Source organism: Pinus tabuliformis, chromosome 3_1, assembly GCF_031772625.1.
Source record: "Pinus tabuliformis cultivar Carrire ecotype Pingquan chromosome 3_1, CPIR1, whole genome shotgun sequence".
NCBI lineage: Eukaryota > Viridiplantae > Streptophyta > Pinopsida > Pinales > Pinaceae > Pinus > Pinus tabuliformis.
The window spans coordinates 292,622,031-292,645,049 of NC_142301.1; the positions used below are offsets into that span (position 1 = coordinate 292,622,031).

A 23,019-nucleotide genomic window follows, 5' to 3' on the forward strand; every position below is an offset into this window, starting at 1 on the left:
ACAAAGTCAAAGTCAAATTTTTACTTGTTCTCAACACTGTCTAGACTTTTCTCCTCATATGTGCTCAGATAAAGATCACAGACTTCAAATAATGCACAAACTTGTGAATAAAACCTTAATCAATGTCCTAACAATCCTTGAAATTAGACTTAACTAGATCCTAACAAACCTCTAAAACAAATCCTAGACTTAACCTAACTAATCCAAACATTATTCTAGTCTTAGCCCTAAGCAATCTTAGACTCAACACAAAAACATGACGCAACCCTTGCAAGATGCTACCCTTATCACTACTTAAAACAATCCTAAAGACTTAGATTGAACTCATTTTGGCCTTAGCGCAACTTGTCAAAACATAGTTTTGCAATTTAAACATAACCTAAAAGTTACCCACGATTTAGTCCTAATCAAGGGTTGATGTAACCTTTAATGAAGATAAGCACAAGCTTACCGAAAATACTATAGCTTCGAAAAGTACTTACAGTTCGGATGCTAGTACTTAGCTTCAGTTGAGTTTTTGTGTTTTGAATGCCAGAGGATCTGAGGCCTTAGCAAGTAAGGCCTTTGTTCATATTGTAGTCGAAAATGGAGTCATGTGGAGGAGTCGAGACTCTGCACTTCTTGTTTGCATAAACCCACATAGAACATGCTCAAACAAATCACCCTATCCCTCAAAAATGACATAGTAAAAGCTTTTGAGGTGACTGAGGATTGCAAACTCCTTTAAAGAATTTTCGTTGTTATATTTTCTTATGCCAAGAGAGATAGACATTTGGCATAATCGTTGAATAATGGAAGGGTTCTTCATGGAATAACAAGGGTCTAAAGTCAACTTAATGATTTACCTTGTGAAGTAAGTATTAGCTTGATGTATTTGTTCCAATGACTTTAGACTTATATGACCATTGACATGTGTAGATTTGATTCCTTGCACATTAAGCAAATAAATGTTACCCTTATGGTGGATAAGGTCGACTTGTAACAAAAGATGCAATTATTAAATAGGTGCCATGACATCATTTCTTGAGATTTAAACCAACAAATTGGGGTTTCCAATTTGAAATCAATGATTGGCATAGTGCATGTGGTCCTACCTAGTTGTGAAGTCGTTGATCGGTTTATTGTCTTTGGTTCTTGAAATTATTCAACTTATACACCATGAGATCACAATGATAATTACTGTCATATATTGACAACCGTAGGTGAATAAGGTGTCATGTTACTACCCCTTGAGGTTTTAGCCCACAAAACTGGGTCACATATCAACAGAAACATCTCTTCGATGATAATCTAATGACCTAGATATACAACCCAAAATCAATGGTTGGACTCTTCAAAAACCCTCGACAAAGTCAGGGTACATCCTTAGTCCAAGGAACCCAAACCCTAAGACTTGGGTTTTCAAACATCCAACAATGGAGCTGCCAACTTGATGTAATCTGAAAATTATTAAGAAGCATTCATTAACCATTTGACTTCAATGACTGATGTTTTTAGTCAAAGTCAAACCCAATCAACTCCATGGGTTGACATCAATGACAACACCATCCACCAATTGTTCAAGAAGAGCAACTAATATGGTCTACTTCTTAAGTTTCAACATAAGAAAAGTACATTGATTAATTATATTTTGAGTTAATGGTTTTCTAAGGATAAATAATTAATTATTGAAGTGACAGATTTAATATCCATTGTTGATAAAAGAAAGTTGGGACTTAATCCTAGTCCTCAATCACATTGGAGATTAAAGATTTGCCCTGTAGAGAATTATAAAAACAGCCCAAGGGAGAGGATGAAAACACAATACCAAAAATTTCAAGAGGTTTTCTGAAGAATTTGCATGAATCATAGTGCAAATTTGGTGAGTGAGAAATTTACAAGATAAAGAAATCATTGAAGTGTACAATTTTGGGATTTTAAGTTAGCACAATTTTGTAGGTGGAGTGCACAAGAGGGTTGAAATTCGCAAGAGGTTGAGGCCAAGGTGTTTTGCAAGCTTGGAGAGGCCAAGAGGATCAAGGTCAAGTTTATGGAGTGGCGCTGCAAGTGTGGGGAGGCTAGGAGGGTTGAGGCCACACTAGTTCAGGAAGGTTGAACTTGTGAAAGACAACAAACGAAGTGCAAGCCAAATTTCTGGAGGTCGATTTTGCCAGGTTCCATTAGTGGTATTTTTGTGTACTTTCAAAAGGTTGTTTTTCGCTGTTAAGGGAGCCCATAATTTCTCTGAGAAAATTTAATGAAGAGAGCTTGGAGAGTTGAAATAATTATTGTTCTTGTATAGTTTTTTTGGGTTATTTTCTGAAATATTTTTTGATGTTATTCACTGAGTTAAAGTGACTGAGAATTTTCTGTTTGCAATTTCTAGATTTTATTTAGAGTGCAAAATTCATTTACCGAGAAAATTAATTTCTAAGGCTAAAATAACTACATGAGACATTAAATCTGAAACTGACACTTAAAGAATAGCTTTCAGGATCTCTAAATTCATTGGAGCATATCTCCAAAAGTATAGCTAGCCAAGATTTGAAATTTGAGTCAAATGTTCCCCAAGATTCCTCCTCAATATGCTCCAAATTTCACAATTTGAGACATCTCAAAAAAAAAGTTATACTAAAAATGTCCATATGACTCGTTTGAAGCAATGACGCCCTAGGACCATAAGCTCTGATATCAAATGTTATGAACCTTGCACTTTAAAAATGATAAAAAACCAATAATTACAATCCACTTCAAGGGGGAAACCTCCTTATATAATAAATACAATGTATAAGACATGTTTTGATGATCCTAAACTATATATATGACCATGAAAGGTTCTAGCTTACATAACAATATAACAATAGAAAAGTAATCACTCAATATGTAGGGCTTAATAAAGAATTTTGGGGATAACATGGAGATTATATAGGGCTTAACATTTTAGTGCTCATCCTTAAACTTATTTAATGCCATGAAGAAGATCTATGCAAGGTGATTATTGTCTCATTTTTCACTTCAGTTTTATTGTAAACACCACTTAAAGCAAATTGTACTTTTACCCAATTGGTTTGATAAATATAGTAAATGAATGAACTTATTATCTAGGACTCTAGCCACATTTTAGTGCTCATATTTCTAACTTAATGCCATGGATGAAATCTATCCAAATTGCATATTGTCTCATTTTTTTCTCTTGTTACTACAGAGGTTATATGCTCAACCATTATCACCCCACTACTTTCATAATAATGATGGCCCTTATTATCTATTCTTGATTTGGAAGGAGAGAATTTGGATGAAATCCTATAATCCAATGTTATGTGATTAAACTTCTCTTATAATCCAATGTGGTGCTCATCCAATGCCATACAGGATTTTGAACCAAAGTACTTATACATTTTGGTGCTCATATTTAAACGAACTTAATGCCATGCAGAAGATATATGCATGGTTATTATCATCTCATTTTTTACTTCATTTTCATTGTAGACACAAGTTGAGGCAAATTGTACTTTTACCTTCTTGGTTTGATAAAGATGGTAAATGAGGGTACTTATTATCTAGGTCTCTAGCCACATTTTAGTGGTCATATTTATATGCAAGGTGATTATCATCTCATTTTTTACTCTATTGCAAACACAAGTTAAGGAACATGGTACATTTACCCAATTGGTTTGATAAAATTAGTAAATGAGTGCACTTATTATCTAGGACTCTAATCACATTTTAGTGTTCATATTTGTAACTTAATGTCATTGATGAAATCTATCCAAAGTACATATTGGCTCATTTTTTCCTCTTTTTACTACAGGGCATAGGTTATATGCTCAACTATCTTACCCCACTACTCGCATAATAATGATGAACAAGTGCCCTTATTATCTATGCTTGATTTGGAAGGAGAGAATTTGAAAGAAATCCTATAACCCAACATCATTTGATTAAACTTCTCTTATAATCCACATTTTGGTGCTCATCTAATGCCATAGAGGATTTCTAACCAAAGTTCTTATACATTTTGGTGTCATATTTCAACAAACTTAATGCCATGGAGAAGATATATGCAAGCTGATTATCATCTAATTTTTTACTTCATTTTCATTGTAGACACAAGTTAAGGCAAACTGTACTTTTACCCAATTGGTTTGATAAAGATAGTAAATGAGGTCACTTATTATCTAGGACTCTAGCCACATTTTAGTGGTCATATTTATAACGTAGAAAGTACATAGAGTTTCATTTTTTCTCTTTTTACTACAGGGCATAGGTTGGGGTACGATCAACCATTATCATCCCAATACTTGCACAATAATGGTGAAAAAGTTCCCTTGTTATCTATGCTTGATTTGGAAGGAGAAAAATTGGAAAAAATATTATAATCTAATAACATTTACTTAAATTTTTCTAAACAATTAAAATGACAAATATTTGTTAAACAAACATTAATCTTAACATAAAACGTTATGAATAACTAAGTACCAAAACAGATAAGAGATAGAGAAACACCACAATAGCTGAACTTACTGTCAATTTAAAAGTGGGTAGCATCTCCAACAACATTCCGCCTTGGAAATACTCGGACATTTGAAAGAGATAGCTAATGCACATAAAAGATAAGCCTTACAAATCTATAGAACACTGGGTCTTTAGAAAAGAAGTTGCATACTAAGGCCTCACCGCAGATCCCTCAAATCGGACGAGAGAAAAATATAAAGATAGAATATTCCAATGCATTTCTTGTTTTTTAATTGAAATTGGACTACAAACACTTTTGGAAGCCGACTACATTCCTATATTCCAACACCCTCCACCTTCTTTTTTTAAATACAACAAAATCATGACTATTGGATGAAAGATTACGAGAATAACATGTTCAAACAAAGGCAGCCTGATCTTATAATATAAATATCATAAAACAGAGGGGAAACCAATTAAAGTTAATTAGAGAACTCAACAGATTATTGGACTTAGCTCTAAAAACAGATAATAACACAAGAAATAATTCCAATTTCAAATCGTACTCAGGTAGCGTCCTTAATCAGAGCCTCAGTTGGAACATGTTAAATTATGTCCCATGTTCTCTACATCAATCTTTGGACAGACAAGTTTGAGACAAAAACTCTGCCTTCATTTTGTTTGATAACTGCTGGCAGGTATGCTCCTCAGATCAAAAGCCAGAAAACCAAAATTATGAGATGTACAATTCATTCAATTCACATGGGAATGCCACCATCCGAAACATGTCTTACCACTTCCTTTGAATTAAGATGCCTCGTGTTTTGTCTCTGTTGCTGATCCTGATGAATCAAGTTTTCTAATCTTGACGTCATAAAGGACCTCTTCAACTTTTTTAAGATCATACTTCATCCCTGTTCAAATGAAGAGTATTGACTTAATCACGTAAAAATAAGCCTTAACATGGTGAAGTGGAACAAAATGAACAATGTACGAGTTTCCTTCAAAGTCAAATAATACAAATGCATTCTATTTTACCATCCCATAAAACACCATTCAATACCCACAGAAATCAATAATTGCAAACTTCCAAACTCCATTCATATTTTTAATCTCTGGAGAAAAATGTTACAGGCTGAAAGTCAATAGCAACATTCAGAGGTAAATTGGAGTGAACAAACACAGCATTAGACAGAAAATACATATATTTAATTAATAAACTTGATTGATGAATTACACTGTGGGAGGCCCCGGCTTAAATATAGCCCTGGAATCATGCCCTTTAATTACTTACTAACTACAATCTATTTAATTTTATATAACATTGCCTTCCCCTTGAAAAGATGCTTTGTCCTCACAGCATACGTAATGACAGGTGTGGTTGACAAAATGCTTTGGTCTCCCAAGAAGCTTTTTCTTCTGGTAAGTCCTTCCACTTGATCAGGTATTCTTTGATTACTTGTAATCACTGCTTCTTTTCCCTGATGGAAATGATACCTGTTGGCTCTAAAATAACCCTTCCTTCGTCATCTAAAGTCGGAAGTGTTGTTTGCACTGATTGATGTTCACCAAGTGCTTTTTTAAGGCAGGTTACATGGAAAATGTTGTGAACACGACTTTTATCGGGAAGGCTTAAACTGTATGCTACTTGGCTGATCTTTTTGTTGATCTGGTAGGGTCCATAAAACCTTGGTGCCAATTTGTTTTTTCCCTTCTGTTTTAAGGACAACTACTTGCAAGGTTGGAGTTTAACAAATACCCATTCTCTAACTTCAAATTCTCTCTCGGTTCTGTTTTGGTCAGCTTGTTGTTTCATATGACTCCTTGCACTATTTAGATTTTCTTTTAGAGTTCGAAGACTTTTTGGGTTTCTTCTAACCGGATTTTAATGTCTGGAAGCTTCGTCTCAATGATAGCAAAGTCCTTCCATTTCGGAGGTTCGTAACCGTAAAGAGCTTGAAATGGAGTCATTTTTGCTGACATGTGGTAAGTAGATTTGTACCACCATTCAGTGAGATGTAACCACTGAACCCACTTATTATGTTGGTCTGTGGCATAAGAACGTAAGTAGGCTTCTAAACATTCACTGACAACCTCTGTTTGAGGATGGTAAGTTGAACTCATGTTGAAGTAGGTTCCTATATGTTTGAAAATTTCCTTCCAAAAATTACCCTTAAATTTGGCATCTCTATCGCTCACAATGACCTTGGGAAATCCATGTAATTTGTAAACATTTTTGCAAAATATCTCAACGATTTGTTTCACCGAGTCTGATTTCCTCATTGCAATAAAGTGAGCATATTTGGTGAGTCTGTTGACTACTACAAGAATTTTATCCTTACCATCAGACACAAGTAAACCTTCAATAAAGTCCATTGATATTTCCTCCCATTTCTGATTCGGGATGTTTAAGGGATGAAGTAGTCCAGGTGTCATAATATTTTCATTTTTATTCCTCTGGCATTTATCGCATTCTGCTACATATTTTTGAATATCATTACTCATTCCCTTCCAAAAGAATGATTGACATGCGTTATAGTAGGTTTTAAAGAATCCTACATGTCCGGCTAACAGTGAATCATGCGACTCTTTGAGAATCTTGGCTTTAAATTTGGAATTTGCATTCAGATAAATTCTTCCCTTGTACCATAGAATATTGTTCTTCCATTCAAATTTTGAATTATGAGGAAGATTATTGATTATAGCACTTGTTTTTGGATCTTTTGCATATTCACTTCAAATCTCATTAAGCCATTTAGGAACAACCACTGAAATTGCAAGTAAAGATGGTCCTTCGTCTTTCCTAGACAAAGCATCAGCTACTACGTTATATTTCCCTTTCTTATGTAATATATCCATGTCAAAGGCAACGATTTTTTCTATCCATTTTTGTTGTTCTGTAGATAGCGGTTTCTACTAGAGATGTTGAAGACTATTATGATCTGTTCGTATTAAGAACTTACTTCCCAAGAGGTATTGTCTCCATTTGGTTAATGTGTGCATAATAGCAAGCATTTCCTTGTTGTATGTAGATTTGAGATGTTCTTGCTTATTGAGTTTCCTGCTTTCAAATGTGATTGGGTGACCATCCTGCATTAGTATTGCTCCTATGCCAAAACCTAAAGCATCACACTCAATTACAAATGGTTTGAAGTCTAGAGTTGCCAATGTAGGTGCATTAGACATAACTTCTTTCAAGTCTTCAAAACACTTTTCTGCTTCATCATTCCATCGAAATGAGTTCTTCTTTAGAAGGTTCGTTAAGGGTGCGGTTATATGGGCGTAATTTTTAATAAATCTTCAATCTACTTGGTCAATCCTAAAAATCCCCTTAGCTTGGAGATATTAACTGTTTGGGCCATTCCTTAAGAGCCTTAATTTTATTAGGATCTACTTTTACTCCTTACTTGGATATTATATGTCCAAGATATTCTACCTCTCCTTTCCAAAAGTGCACTTGGACTTCTTGGCATGGAACTGATACTCTTCCAATATAGTAAGAATTTTCTCCAAATGTTGTGGGTGCTCCTTCCAAGTTTTACTATAAATTAAAATGTCATCAAAGAACACTAACATGAACTTCCTTAGATATGGATAGACTAACTCGTTCATAGTGGCTTGGAATGTTGTTGGTGCATTGGTTAATCCAAAAGGCATTAATTTAAATTCGTAATGACATTCATGTGTTCGGAACGCAATTTTTGCTATGTCCTTCAACCTTATTCTGATTTGGTATACCTTGACCTCAATTCCAATTTTGAGAAGTATTTAGCTCCATGTAGTTCATCCAACATCTCATCAATAAAAGGAATTGGAAACTTGTTTTTAATTGTACACTAGGTAATCACCTCCTTCCAATGTAGCCAATCAAGCAAAAGTCTACTTGACTGAGTGCCACTCACAGTTACCTTGAACAAGCAGAAAAAATGTAAGACTAGCAACCCAAACTGCCACTAAAACTATTGACTACAATACACAAATGTAAGAACAACCATTTTCTTTGATGGCTGCAATAGATCGGCCAAAGGATCTTGGAGATCATGAACTCCTTGATTTGGTTGATCCTTCTCAAATTGCAATGCAACAATTTGTTCTTTCCTATCATCTAGATGAGAGATAAGGCTTAATGTTCTTTCAAATCTTCAAATGAGGCAGGCGCATCTTGAATAACAAAAGTGTCTACATCCACAAGGTCTAGAACAATCTGCTCTTCTTCATTATCTGCTTGCAAAGTTTGATAATTATTTTCTACCATAATTACATTGTTTGAAACTTCCACACATGCCAATTTGAAATTTTAATTTACACAAATCTGCTCTTGAAATAACACTTCAGAAAATGGATGAGTTGGAGAGACATATGAGTGATGAACGTCCATAGATCCTTGTTCATGCATTTCATCAGAAACCTCATCTTGGTCTTCACAAACCTGGTCTTGAAATAAAAACCCAGAAAAAGAGCAATCTATAAAAACAAATGAAGAACTATCTTCATAACTTTGATCACACAAAGACTTACAAGGCCGCTGCAAATTGTCATCAATTTCAGAAAATAGAACTTGATTGTCATCATTTAAATCCTACTTAGTTTCCTTTCCAACCAATATATCAACCACCATTTCTTCTTGGTACTGGAAAGGTTTCTCGTTCAAAGCTTCCAAAATATCTTCATCCATGAATTCTTCCTCACCATATGTATTTTCCATATTTTGGATAAAACCCTCAAAGTGTTCACAACAATTCTCAACCAAAGACAACGAAGGATGCGATTCTCTCTATATTTTTCAAAAAACGCTGAATGAAAATCATTAAGAAAATAAATACTAGCAGATGGCAAACCTTCATACCAGTATCTCGCCTTTTCCTCCAAGGTAGCCACGAACATTTTCATCAGACAATCTTCATGAAATTGAACCTCAAGTCTATGTGCATGCATGTGAAACTTGACCAAATGAAGAGCAACATCATCTCCTTTTTGGTCTCTGAGTTTTGGCAAATAAGTTTGCCAATCTACACAAGGCATGTGGTTCGGAAATCCTAGAATGTGATCTCAATTCATAGGCGCATACCTTGTAGCTAAATTCATTTTGAAATGTGGAGACACCAATGGAATTTGAAAATCTAGGTTCTGCTTGATTGGAGTCACCAAGTGAAAGGTTCAACCTTCTTATGTCTGACTGTTGTCCACCATCAACAGCGAAATCTGAAACTTCGAAAATCTTTCCCCGGGAATATGCAACCATTCGGTTGCCCCGCAACGGTGCCAATATGTTAGTACTTTGTAATTCCTCCAAGCTGAAGAGAGGAACCCAGAGGTAACCACAAACCACTTTTAGGCCAGAATCTAGCCCTTCTAGTCTTGGAGAGGGCTCTCTCACTAAAATACACAAAGATTTGATATTAGGCTAGTTATTAAGAGCAATAGGAAAATGAATTGGTTTGAAGGTTGAAGGGAAATAGAAGGGAAATATCCATTGGGCTCTAGAAGGTTTTGGTGTTGCTTATATTTTACAAGAGATGCTTACTCTCAAATCTGACCATATTAGAACTCGTAATGAAGTACTTGGTGCCATTATCACTGGCAATGGAGTAAATATATCTCTCATGAAGGATTTTTTAAATGAGTCCTGAAGTTACGTATACAGAGGCAAGATATCAAGCTTTTGACTAGGATATCAATTTTAAAGAGGGTGAAAGCAGAACTGAGAATTTGTCTAAACAAAGCATACAAAGATGAATTTTGTCTAGAAAAAGAGGAACCACACTAGTTGCTTGAATATTATGAAATAGAGCTTAAACATAAGAATTCTAAATCATTTACTCTTATTCAAGCAAAGAAGAAATTAATAGGATGGAAAACTAATAGAAACACTTAATACAAGAAACACTGACCATCAAGAAGCCTACACATGAATCTCTGAAACTGAAAACTTCAGATTTTATTATATTCCTTCAGAAAGTCTTTACAAGGTCCAAGCCCAAAACTTTGTTACCATCCAACCATTTTTACTTCCAAACTTTGGCATTAAATAGCCATACAATATTTCAAACGTTATGTCCAGATGCAATGCATCTTTGATCCATGAGGTGGATCGAATTGATCACAAAAGTAGTAATATTTACATAGGGACAATCTTTTTCTCTTAATAAAAAGAACAAAAAGCTCATTAAACCTTATCACACTATCCTATCTCAAACAATATCCAAATCCATAAGATTATCCTGATCATCGAACCATGTTTTTTTTTTGACAAAAAACAAAAAACAAGAAAAGTACTAATTTTCCAAATCTGTTTGCAGCAATTAAGTAATATGCCCTGGTGACATGACTTTCCATGCAAGGGAAAACACTTGGCTGATAAATGGTTGTTTGACCTCGATCCCAACTTAGTAGCACCTCATTCCACTCAATCTCTTACAGCTGGCATCTTCCAAAAACTCGTGAAGACCTGTGTGCAACAGTGCCGCAGCAACTGCATAGTGCTTGTACAGCGAGCCAATGTTTTGGGTATATCTCCCAAACAATAGTACCTGTGTAAATGTTAAAGGAGGTTATTGTAGATGATATTTTTGTGAAAATAAACCTCTCAGTTTCTCCAAATTCTTCCCCAACTTCCCAGAAAATGCTCTGCAAAACAATGACTTAAAACAAGAAATTTACGAATTGCGAAAAATGAGCTTTGAAAATGCATTCAAAACTCTCGATCTGTTACACCTGTGCAAAAACTGGAAGAGGTTATTATTATTTGGCCCGTCCTTGAGAAAAAACTCTTTCAGTTTCCCAAAATTCTCCTCCATGTGGTCGGAAACTGTTCTGCAAAATGGTGACTAAAACAAAGTATTTGTGCAGCACATTCCCACTGTGAGTGTGACCTAGTTTCTTGCCAATTGCTCACTGGAGATCGACCTGTGGTTGCATGTGTTAAACATAGTGAAGAAAATATCGCCGATATTCGCAAAATATCACGATATTTTCGAGGAGATGAGATATCGCCGAGGAAATATCGCGATATTTTGTCTCCCTGAATATATTGCGATATTTCTGAAATATCAGTGATATTTCGAGAAATATCGCGCTATGACCTGAAAAATCGTAGGGCATGTGAAAAAATGCAATGTTGCGGCTAGAAAAGGCCAAAATCAATTTTGTTTCCTCACTCTTTTTTTCTGATTGTTGGAGAAGGAAGGGGAGAGCATTGTGCTTGATGTTAAGGAGGATTTGAGGGTTGAATAGTCATTATCGCCACCAACAACGAATATTTTGTTGATCAAAGATTGAAGAACAGTGAGACAATCTTCATTTCTTCCATTAACGGGTACGTTCTAATAAACCCCTATGTTAATGATTTTTTTAATAGATTTAGGGTTATTCTTGCTTGCCTATTTTCCTACAAACATTTTGCTTGTTTTTTTTCCATTCGTTATCATTTTCATGCCCATGAGCAAATGCAAGGGTTTTCTCCATATTTGGACAGCAAACTCCATTTTTTTTAACTTTCAAATGCACCCTCTTATTGTCATTTAGGATTTTCATTGAATTCATATTGAAAATAATGTAGCAAAAATATTATGTTGTAAAATGAGGTGGTTATTACTTATTAATTCCAATTTTTTTTTGGTGCCCTAAGTTTGAGTTAGCTCACTACAAAATTTAAATATGCCAAAAGCCTTGGAACCATTTTGGGAGTATGGGGAGTCTGATGGTGGGACAAATCGGGCATATCTAACATGCAAATTGTGTGGGATCAGGATGACAAGAGGGGTTACGCGATTGAAATACCATTTGGCTAGACTCACTGGACATGATGTTGGGATTTGTATAGTTTCTAGTCCGGAGCTTATACAAAAATCTCTTGAAGCAATTGATGAAAAAGACAAAAAAAAGGAAGAGGCAGAAAGAAACAAGGTTGAACGTGCAGGTAGATCTTTCGGGATATCTTCTTCTGATTTAGATACTGAGGGTAGTGGGAGGGGCTCTACAACATCACCTGCTATTACTAGTGTGAAGTCATCATTTTTTGTTCCACGAACAAGACATGGAGCACAACCTGGCATAAAATCAATTATTAAAAAAAAGGAGAAACAAGAAGCAGATAGAGTCATGGGGAGGTGTCTTTTTTGGAGCGACTTACCTCTTTGCATCACCAAAACCAATCCATTTTGGCAGCCAATGTGTGATGCTATTCCTATTGTGGGCCCAGGGTACAAAAGTGCTACATATGATGAGTTGCGGGGACCAATTCTTCAAGAAGAAAAGCAGGACATCAACTCTAGATTGGCGGAGTTGAAAAAAACATAGGAAGTTTATGGATGCACAGTGATGTATGATGGTTGGACAGATAGGAAGGGTAGGACCCTTCTAAATTTCTTGGTACATTGTCCAAAAGGTACCATGTTTATTAAATAAGTGGATGCATAAGCACATATCAAAGATGCAGCAACGATATGTGAATTGTTAGATGGGTTCACTTGGGAGAATGGTGTGCAGAATGTGGTGCGAGTCATAACAGACAATGCAACTAATTATGTGTCTGCTGGTAAAATAATTATGGAGAGGCATCACACATTGCCCTGGACTCCGTGTGCAGCACATTGTATCGATTTGTTGCTTGAGGATATGGGGAAACTCTCCTTCATCAAGGAGGTGGTTGATATGGCTAGGAGCGTCCCCAAATTTATTTATAACCATGCTTTTGTTCTTAGCCTCATGAGGAGGTTCACTAGAAACAAGGAGTTGTGGCGTCCTGCCCACACGTTTTGCCACAAACTTTATTACTCTTTAGTCTTTGCTTCGATGCTAGATCGAGTTGAAGCAAATGTTCGTTTCTGATGAGTGGCGTGATTGTAGATATAGCAGGAGACATGACAGGAGAGCCATTGCAAAAATGGTGTACTCTAACATGTTTTGGCAGGGAGTAGAAGAAGCATGCTCAGTTAGTGAACCTATAGTAAAGGTTCTGAGATTAGTAGATGGGGAGAAGCCTGCAATGGCTTATTTGTATGAGGCCATGGATAGGGCCAAGGAGGCCATTCGTTCTTATTATGCAGACAAGGGTTCTACTGGCCTTGATAGGCATATGATGTTATGGGATGTGATTGATAGTCGGTGGGTAGGGATGCTTCATCGACCCATTCATGCAGCAGCACTCTTCCTCAACCCCGCATTTTCATACAAATGCAGCTTTGATTTTGATGGCAAGGTGATGGAAGGGCTCCATTCTTGTATTCATAGGATGGTACCTGGTCCTAAGCTTCGTAGCAAAAGCAATCGCGAATTATAGTTTTATCGGGATAGTGTTGGCCTATTTGGCTTTGATGATGCTATTAGGGAAAGGACCCTCTTCGTGCCACGTAAGTGACAAGTCATCACTCATTAGAAATTAGAATTTTCAATTTAGAATTTCCTTACTTATAATTCTAGATTTTTAAAATTCAATTATGTAACTTTTATTTGAAAGTTTAATTATGTTTCAAATTTTTGAACTTTTTATTATTTATTTTTTTGTAGATATCTGGTGGCGAAGCTATGCTGCAAGGGCACCAAATTTGCATAAATTGGCCATACGAATCTTGAGTCAAACATGTAGCTCTTCAGGGTGTGAGCGCAATTGGAGTGTATGAGGTTCTGAATTCGGATATTCCATAGTCTTCATTTTTACGTTGTCGACGTTTCAAGTCTAGAACAAGATTCATCATCAAGACTGATTTACAAAGAAGAGAAAACGAGAGTTATAAATACGATCAGGTGAGTTGTGAAGCCGACCAGTTCACGCTTGATTTTTATTTTTATTTTAATTATTTATTATTATATTGTTATTAATAAATTATTTTATTTATTTTATTTTATAAATTTTCCTATAATTCTTACTTTGTTATAATAATGCTTTAATGGAATTATTGTTAACCTTTTAATTATTATATCTATGCTTTATAATATACTTACTAAATTAGTTCAAGATGTTATTAATTAAAATCCTACCTATATGTTTATTGTTATAAGATTAGATTCTCTAATTTTTATTTTTATTTTTAATTATAATCAAATTAAATTACAATAGTTTTTGGTTGTGTAAAGTGTTAATATATTACTTTAATATATTTAGAATTTGGATATTTAAGTTTATGCTAATGGCTTATTTCTAAGGTAATTTTAATTAGAATCTTAATTTCGTTTAATACAAAGTCAATTTGTTGTACTAAGATTTGATTTCAAAATTGTGAGTTTTTGTTTTATTTCATTATATTCAAATTAAATTACAATTTAATAGTTTATGTTTGTAGAAGTGTAATATATTATTATACTAATATTTGTTTCTTGATTTTTATATGTCTATGTTGTTGGCTTATTGCTGTTGAAGTTTCTAACTTTACTTAGTTTAGAAACCATTCATGCACTTTATCTTGTTTATTTCTACCTACTTGCTATTATTCTTTAACAAGTTATTTACAAAGTAAATACTGAAAATAAACACCAGTGCATGCTCAACATATTACAGATCAGCAACTAAAAGAAACAAGAACAAACACACCACATGACACCATTATTCTTGGACCAATGTCCTCGGAAAAACCCAATGTGGGAAAACCGATGCCACTCTCTGAGGGTTTTATTATTAAGCAATATCATAGTACAATCAGGGTGCCGAAACTAGCCTAGCCAACAGAGAATTTCTTTAGCAGCGATACCTCACAGTTTGAGAGAAATCTCCTGGTTGAAACCCCAGGAAAACCCTTCTAGCAGTTCCTCAGCACAAAATTGCTCTGCAACCCAGCGTCTGCCCAATCTAGACTGTGTTAGCCTCTCCTAGCCCAGCGCTAGCCCTGTGTCAACCTATCTTGGCCTGCATCAGCCCCAGGAGGTCTTGCGTCAACTCTCTGAGCCTCTGCATCAACTACGTTGGCCTCTCTGGTGCTCTGCGCAGCACTTAGCTGCCTCTATGTGGCCCTGCGTGAGCACTTGCTACTCCTGCGTCACTCTCTTTGGCTGCTCTGCTGCTCTCCCGGCACTATCTCTTCCTCTTTGTCTCTCTGTACTCAATGCCCCTCAGCTGCTCTCTCGATCACTAATTCTATCTCTCTTAGCAAACCCTGCCTCTAGAGAATAGAATGACTGATCACTCTGGGGTATCCTCCAAGTGACCCTCAAGCCTCCTCTTATACTTTTCCTGTTGATATCTCAACGGCCGAGATTAAGTCCCTAATCAACGACTAAGATTAGATCTCGCTTGATCCATGTCTTTTGGACCATTCTAACACAGATTCATATTAATGCACATTAATACTTTATTTTCCCTAAGTTTAGACCTAAGGACTCCATTAAAAATATTGATTATTTTAATATCTCCTGATCTGTTTACAATCTGCCCAAACCCTTTCTGAGTATTGGAGATCTCATGTGCCCCAACCTCTCCACCAAATTTTGTGGCTAGAGCACATCAGATGCTACCCCAAATCAACACTCCCTCTTAGCGAGGACTGTGCTCTAGCAATACTCCTCACTAAGTATTACTCTGATCATCCGACATCGGTACCTATGCTGATGCTAGGCCTTCCTACCCAACATCCTCTACATTGTTGCCTCCTGTACTGCCGCCATGGTTTTGCCACTGCCACTGCTACATCTGTATGACAGCTCCCTCTGCATCCGTGTTGTTGTTGGTCCTTTCTCCCAGCACTGCATTCGCACTGCACCTCCTCTCATCATGCTGCATCGTGCTGCCCATTGCTGCACTACAACTCAGTTACTAAGAAGTAAGTAGTTGATCTTCCAACTGACCTCCCTGTTGGGCTAGAAACACCCATTGATGTTGAAGCTCCCTCTGTCGCTGACAAGTGCTCCCTATCTCTGACCTTTGCGCTGCTGCAACAACTCCCTGCATCTCGCACCGTTGCACACCTCTCTGTGCCATCCTACACTAGTGCAACACTCCTGTGCCTCTCGCACTGTTGCAGCCTGCTAGCTCTGTGTTGTCTTGGGACTCCTGCATTGTAGCTCTCTCTGCCGCTCCATCCACATCCATCTCTACCCACCCAACCAGTCCTGCTACTCCTCGTCGAGGCTCCCGTAGCAAGGTCTAATCCAAGAGGCTGGGTACCTCGAGGATCCTGCCCCTCATCGCCTATAGTCCATCTGACTACAACTCGATGTCTCCCCACTTCTGCTCAAGTGGCGTGTGTGCACTCATGGCACAGTCATCGTCTGTCAAAACTTCCTTCTCTGCCGTGATGGTGCTACCTTAGTCTCGGAAGACTCTCCCTTACTCTTCTTCCTTGGGCACTGGGTCGCATAATGACCCATCTCCCCACAGTGGAAGCACTTGATCTTGGAGAGATCTTTCTTCTTCCGCTTCTCCTACTTTCCCTCAGATGTTAGGGCCACATCCTCCTCCTCCTACTGAATTTTGATCCCTTTGCTGCTGCTACCTGTCTTCGACTGTCGTCTGATCTCTTCCTGGCGAAGCGCTACCCACATCTCGTCCCAAGGTAGGAGAGTCCCTCTGCCCAGGATACTCTGGACAAACACTTCCCAATCTTCTGAGACAACATTTAGGGTTGTCCTCACCATAAGCTCTTGATCTGGTGTCGCTCCTATAGCAGTCAACTGGTCTCGGATCTCATTCAGTCCTCCGAGGAAGGTGTCAATTGATTGACCCTTCTTCATCTAATATGACCTCATTTAGTTCTCGAGCAGCATTCTTCTCTGCACAGAAGTATGCTGGTACAGGTTCTTGAGAGCCTCCCACATCTCAACTATCGTTTCCTTCTCGGCTATATGTGGTACCACATGATCCTTGACCCCATCAAGGATAATGCACTTGGCCCTCGCCATTGCCTCTTCGTACTTGTCACTATCATTTGGGTCGACTGTGATAGCTATCATCTTCAAGGCGAAGTTCTTGACACGATTCCTATCAAGCACTTACAAGATTCTGGCATTCCAGACTGCGAAGTTCGATGCTCCGTCCAGTCTATCCTGGTCCTTTACCCCGTGTAGTGCCATGACACTCCTCTACTTCCCTCCTGGAAGTTCTCGGTTCGACTCCTCTGAGTCTCTACTTCCTATCTGGAAATTCTCTTCTAGACTCCCTCTGAGTCTTGATTTCCCTCCTGGGAATCCTTCTGTCGCTTGTCGAGATGTCCCCTACTCTGATCGTCTTGCGCAACTGCACTGTTGATCCAGGTTCCTCGGCTAGAAACCCTCGGTAACAACTTCTTTGGCCCTACTCTGTCAGGTATTGTTCTGACTACAGTAGCTCACTAGCTCCACTCTACAATATTTCTACAGCCTTCTAGACTCCAGCAACTGCCTCTCTGTGAACTGCATCAACCCCTCTCTGCCCCACACTGGCTTTGTGTCACTCCAGATGGGTCTGCATTAGCCCTCTGGCCTTCTGCGTCAGCAACGCTAGCCTCTCTGAGGCTCTGCACAGTTCCCGACTTCCTCTGCGTGGCTCTGGCTGGCTCTGCATCACACTTCCTTGGCTTTTGCGCTACTAGAAACAGCTTTTGTCACCTCAGGACAATTGTTTTTTGCTGCTATTGCTCTGCTCGACTAATGTCTTTTAGTCCTCCAGTGATCTGCAATCACCCTCTGATACCATGTTGAAGTTTCGAACTTTACTTAGTTTAGAAACCCTTCATGCACTTTTTCTGATTTATTCCTACCTACTTGTTATTATACCTTAACAAGTTATTGACAAAGTAAATACTGAAAATAAACACCACTGCATGCTCAACATATTACATATCAGCAACTAAAAGAAACAAGAACAAACACACCACATGGCACCATTATTGTTGGACCAATGTCCCCGGAAAAACCCAATGCGGGAAAACCGGTGCAGCTACTTGAGGGTTTTCTTATTAAGCAATATCAGAGTACAATCTGGGTGCCGAAACTAGCTTACCCAACAGAGAATTTCCTTAGCAGTTATACCTCATAGTTTGAGAGAAATCTCTTGGCTGAAACCTTGGAAAACCCTTCGGCAGTTCCTCAGTACAAAACTGATCTGCAACCCTAGAGTCTGCCCAATCTGGATTGTGTTGGCCTCTCCTAGCCCAGCGTTGGCCCTGCATCAGCTACACTGGCCTCTCTGGTGCTCTGCGCAACACTTAGCTGCCTCTGTGTGGCCCTGCGTGAGCACTGGTTGCTCCTGTGTCACTCTCTCTGCCTGCTCTGCTGCTCTCCCGGCACTATCTCTGTCTCTCTGTCTCTTTGTACTCAATGCCCCTCGGCTACTCTCCCAATCACTAATTCTATCTCTCTTAGCAAACCCTGCTCTGGAGAATAAAATGACTAATCACTCGGGTGTATCCTCCAAGTGACCCTCAAGCCTCTTCTTATACTTTTCTTGTTGACATGTCAACGGTCGAGATTAAGTCCCTAATCAACGGCTAAGATTAGATCTGGCTTGATCCATGTCTTTTGGACCATTCTAACACAGATTCATATTAATACACATTAATATTTTATTTTCCCTAAGTTTAGACTTAGGGACTCCATTAAAAATATTAATTATTTTAATATCTCCTGACCTGTTTAGAATCTGCCCAAACCCTTTCTGGGTATTGGAGATCTTATGTGCCCCAACCTCTCCACCAAATTTCGTGGCTAGAGCACATCCGATGCTACCCGAAATCAACAACTGCTAATGTATTATAAATTGAATCTTGATTTTTCTTAATATAAAGCCATGATGCTATGATATAAACTAATTATATCTTCATGTTGCTTAATATTATTTCTATGGTTAGGATAGGGGTGGAGTTGGTTTATCATATGCTAGGGTCAAAGAGGGGAGGGGGCTCCAAAAATGGGTAAGGGGGTTAAAATTCCATGGTGGGGGGGGCGAAGGGGGCGATGAGAGGGTGATAGGGAAATTTAAGAGGTGAGGGGTATGTGATAAGGGGGGGAAATTAGTGAAGGTTAGGGGATGAGAGGCAGGTTAGGTTCTGAGGTACTCCTTCCATGGGTCAAAGTCTGACCTATTTGGTGATTGGGCCACTTCCTTCATTTGTTGTACCCATCCCTGTTTCAACTTTGTTGCTCTTGTAGTAGGCCTGCTAGACTCCATCTCAAGCTTCTTGGGTTGTTCTTCAATTGCAACCTGCTTACCTTTGTCTTGTTGTGTGATGTCATACAACACCTTCTTTTGCAAAACATAATAACTTGGGCCTTATAATCATTAGGAGATTTGATTTATCATAGGATTTGGAGTGATGAGAGGATGATATGGGTAATGCCATTTTATTCATAGCTCTTGAATATGAAAATTGAAAAGGGAGTTGTGATGATTACTAGTTTAGGAGTGAAGAATGATTAGATATATAGAGGAGCAATGTAGGGGATTTAAAACATAGGGAATGGGAAAAAGGGAATGTAGAATGTAGGTTATAATGCTTAGGGAAAAAGAATAGAGTAGGGGAAGAAAAGAAAGGTGGAATTTCAACAGCCATCTTGCTTTGGAACAGTGATATTTTCAACTATCTCATGTAAATCTCATGACAGGCCCACTATTTACACTCATGACTTGGTTATCTCATACTTTGACAATTTTCCCAATAACTCAAAACAACTTCATGTTTTCGACCAACCCTCTTGATGACCACACCCATGGCGATATTCTGGATAGTGACACTCAAACTTATGACAGCATCTATGACATTAAGTTCGACTTTATTCAAACTAACCATTAAGTAATTTGTAGACACTCGACAAATACAAAGCTACTGACCCTAACAATGGCCAAGATGATGGGTAGAGCTCATGTATTGGCTTCTGCCCACGTGCTAAATGTGTTTGTCCTGTCCATCTTTTGCATTTTGTGCTACATCTTCCTATTGAATGTGGCCAATTATGCTTTTACTTTTCTTTTCAGCTGCATCAACCTTTGGGGCATCATTCCAGGCCTGACGCAAGGTGTGAGCAAGGGGAAGGGGTGGTTGACCCTATGCGGGCTCAGTGGAGGAATGTGGACCTAGGTGGAAGAAGTGATGAAAGGGAGTATAATAAGCGGAAAGGGAATGATGTGTATGAATCAGGGAGCGGGACCACACATCCAAAATTGGGGTTTCCCATGAAATACCATCCCAGAAGCCCAAAGTTCAGTAAAAGAGATCCCATGGGACTAGAGTTCAAGGTTAACACCCTAAAAGAGATATAGGGGACAATGGCACAGACCTAGTCTACTCTTTCCGCCAAATCCCCCCATTATTCTATGCCCAATAATATCCATGAAAAGCAAACTAAAGTACTCAATTACCAAATGACACGACATACGTTTGGGTTTGGAAGGCCCGCCTTCAAACAAACAATCATGACAGATGGGTGAGGGACCACATGGCTAGCTCAGGTGGCGAAGAAATGACACAAGCTGGTTGTGGTTGTAAGGGGCTAATCACTGTCGGTTGAGGACAATTATGGAGAAAAAAATTTCTCCTAGGGATATCACCCACAAATGGTGGGTAACAGGTCCAAATAGAACTTTGACTCCTTGACTCATCAAATCCTAGAAGTATGAAGAACAAAATTATAATTTCTTGAGCATGAAACCCATACTTGAATATAAGTTTTTCTTTTTCTTCTTTTTTCTTTTTACATAAAATACATTTTGACACAATTATGCAGACCGAACTTAATTACATTTTCCAACACTCTCTTAACTAGGGAGGTATTCATAATTGAACCAGTACAAAGATACTCTCAAATTGAAATATTCTCATAAGAAGAGTCAGATTGATAAGCCATTCTCAAGCATCAGCATCATAACCAGCATTGTCAAATATTGCAAGGCCTTGACTAACAAACTCTATCTCCCCACAAGATTAGAGCACAATGTTGGGAGGATTTACGTGAAACACCACACTACATCACAAGGCACATACCTCATCTGGATGTTCACTGGGTATGTCCTAGGATTATTTTTATCTTGGATTCCCAATCTTCAAAAAATATCAGTCCTCTTCACCTACTCTTATCTTGGATACCCTGTCCCATCCTCAAAGAGTGTCGATCCACAGGACTACTTCCTATCTTGGATTCCCAATCCTCAAGGAGTACCAGTCCCAGATGCTTATCCAATCCTCCATTCTCCCTCCTAGTGCCTTCACTAGACTTACGGTTGTTAGTCCTGGCCTAGTGCATGACACGTGGAGAATATGGTGTCCATCATCACTCCCTCTCAACCAAGGAGGAGATCCATACACCTTCTCAAACATGGAGATTTCTTACTCCCTCTCAATCAAGGAAACATCATCACAATCCTTAGTTGGTCTCATATATCATCAAATCATCAGCTACTTTTTCTTTTGTGGAGATATAATTGTAGCTACAAGGCTTCACATCATACCAAGGTTTCAACCTTTCTAGATGTCAAACATTTTATGAAGCCAAAGTCTTTCACACTCTATTTTCATGACAAGGATTTTCAGCTCCTTACAACACTATAATGTATCAAACTTCGATCTTTCTAGATCTTGTCAATTAATCAACTTTATCATCAACTGGTTCATCTATCCTTTAAGGAGCCAAAACTTTCTCAGAACTGCTAGCACATGCCGTTTACAGAGTTCTACCTCATACTCTTTCAAAGAGTCATATCAACTCTTCATGCTTATTCAAGCCATCAACAACGCAATCCACACAAACCATGTGTTCCATGTTCAAATCACGCAACTGAAGGTACAACATCATCAAGTACACTCTCCTTCTAGCTTCTTCACATGATTTTGCAATATGTCCTTCCAAGGAGCCAAGTCATATCCCAAACAAATCATCGATATCAGAGTTAAGAGATCATAACAGCCTCTTGGTCAATCTTGAAAAGTGTAACTATGTTCAGTCTTCACAATGACGTGTGTAAATATGATTTTATGTAATTGATATAAAGAAGAAAAACAAAATTACTTTTGTAATGCTTGAATCATGGGTTTCATGATCAAGGAATTTTATTTTAGTTAAGGTTCCCATTGTGAGCCTTTAGGTTTCGCCATCAAGTCATAAAAGTCTATTGAGTCAATGTCATCTATGGAAGACCCTTCTTGGGCATGTTACAAATATATGTGAGTCATTGAAAGAGTCAAAGAGACCCTCCAAGACCAAGACCAAGCTCAAGCATCTCCATCAAGTCGACCTTGAATGTAATGATGCCACTCCAAATGACATGTCGACCTAGAAAACTAGCAAGTTGACTTATTTCTCATGGGCAAACCGCTATAAATAGGCAGCTCGACCTCCATTTGAAGACAAGAAATTCAGTCAAGCAATCTGAAATAGGGAAAGGTGTGAAGATCACAAGAAGAGACTCCACCCAAGCGTTGAAGAAAGAACAAGAAGCCAAGTCATTCTTTGGATCTGTTTTAGGGCTAATCTCTCCACACATGCAAGATTGCAAGACTGTCTACTGTAGGAAAAAGAACCAAGGCATTTCAGTCATCTTGGGTAACCGAATTCAAACAAGGTAAGTTAAAAAAGGAAGCCGAGTCAAGCAAGAAGAGGTCTTTATCCTAAGCGAAGGAGTCAAGGGCACTGTTACCCACCATTTTGTGGGTGATATCCCTAGGAGAAATTTTTTCTCCAAGATGGTCC

The 23,019-nt window shown here is 38.1% G+C and overlaps 1 protein-coding gene across 2 annotated transcripts in view; it reads right to left on the reverse strand.

Moving 5' to 3' along the window:
• Positions 1-4,849: 4,849 nt before the first annotated feature.
• The window catches only part of LOC149186935 (uncharacterized), a 238,773-nt gene continuing 220,603 nt past the window's right edge, over positions 4,850-23,019 (reverse strand). Inside the window, exons 7-8 of one of the 2 annotated variants that reach the window (XM_089411242.1) lie at positions 5,229-5,348; positions 4,850-5,137 (exon numbers count right to left, since the gene is read on the reverse strand). In XM_089411242.1, the coding sequence (XP_089267368.1) occupies positions 5,242-5,348 (107 nt within the window). In that variant the 3' untranslated portion in view covers positions 4,850-5,137; positions 5,229-5,241. Of the gene's footprint in view, positions 5,349-23,019 lie in introns of both variants that reach the window. The other variant, XM_089411241.1, reaches the window with a different exon arrangement.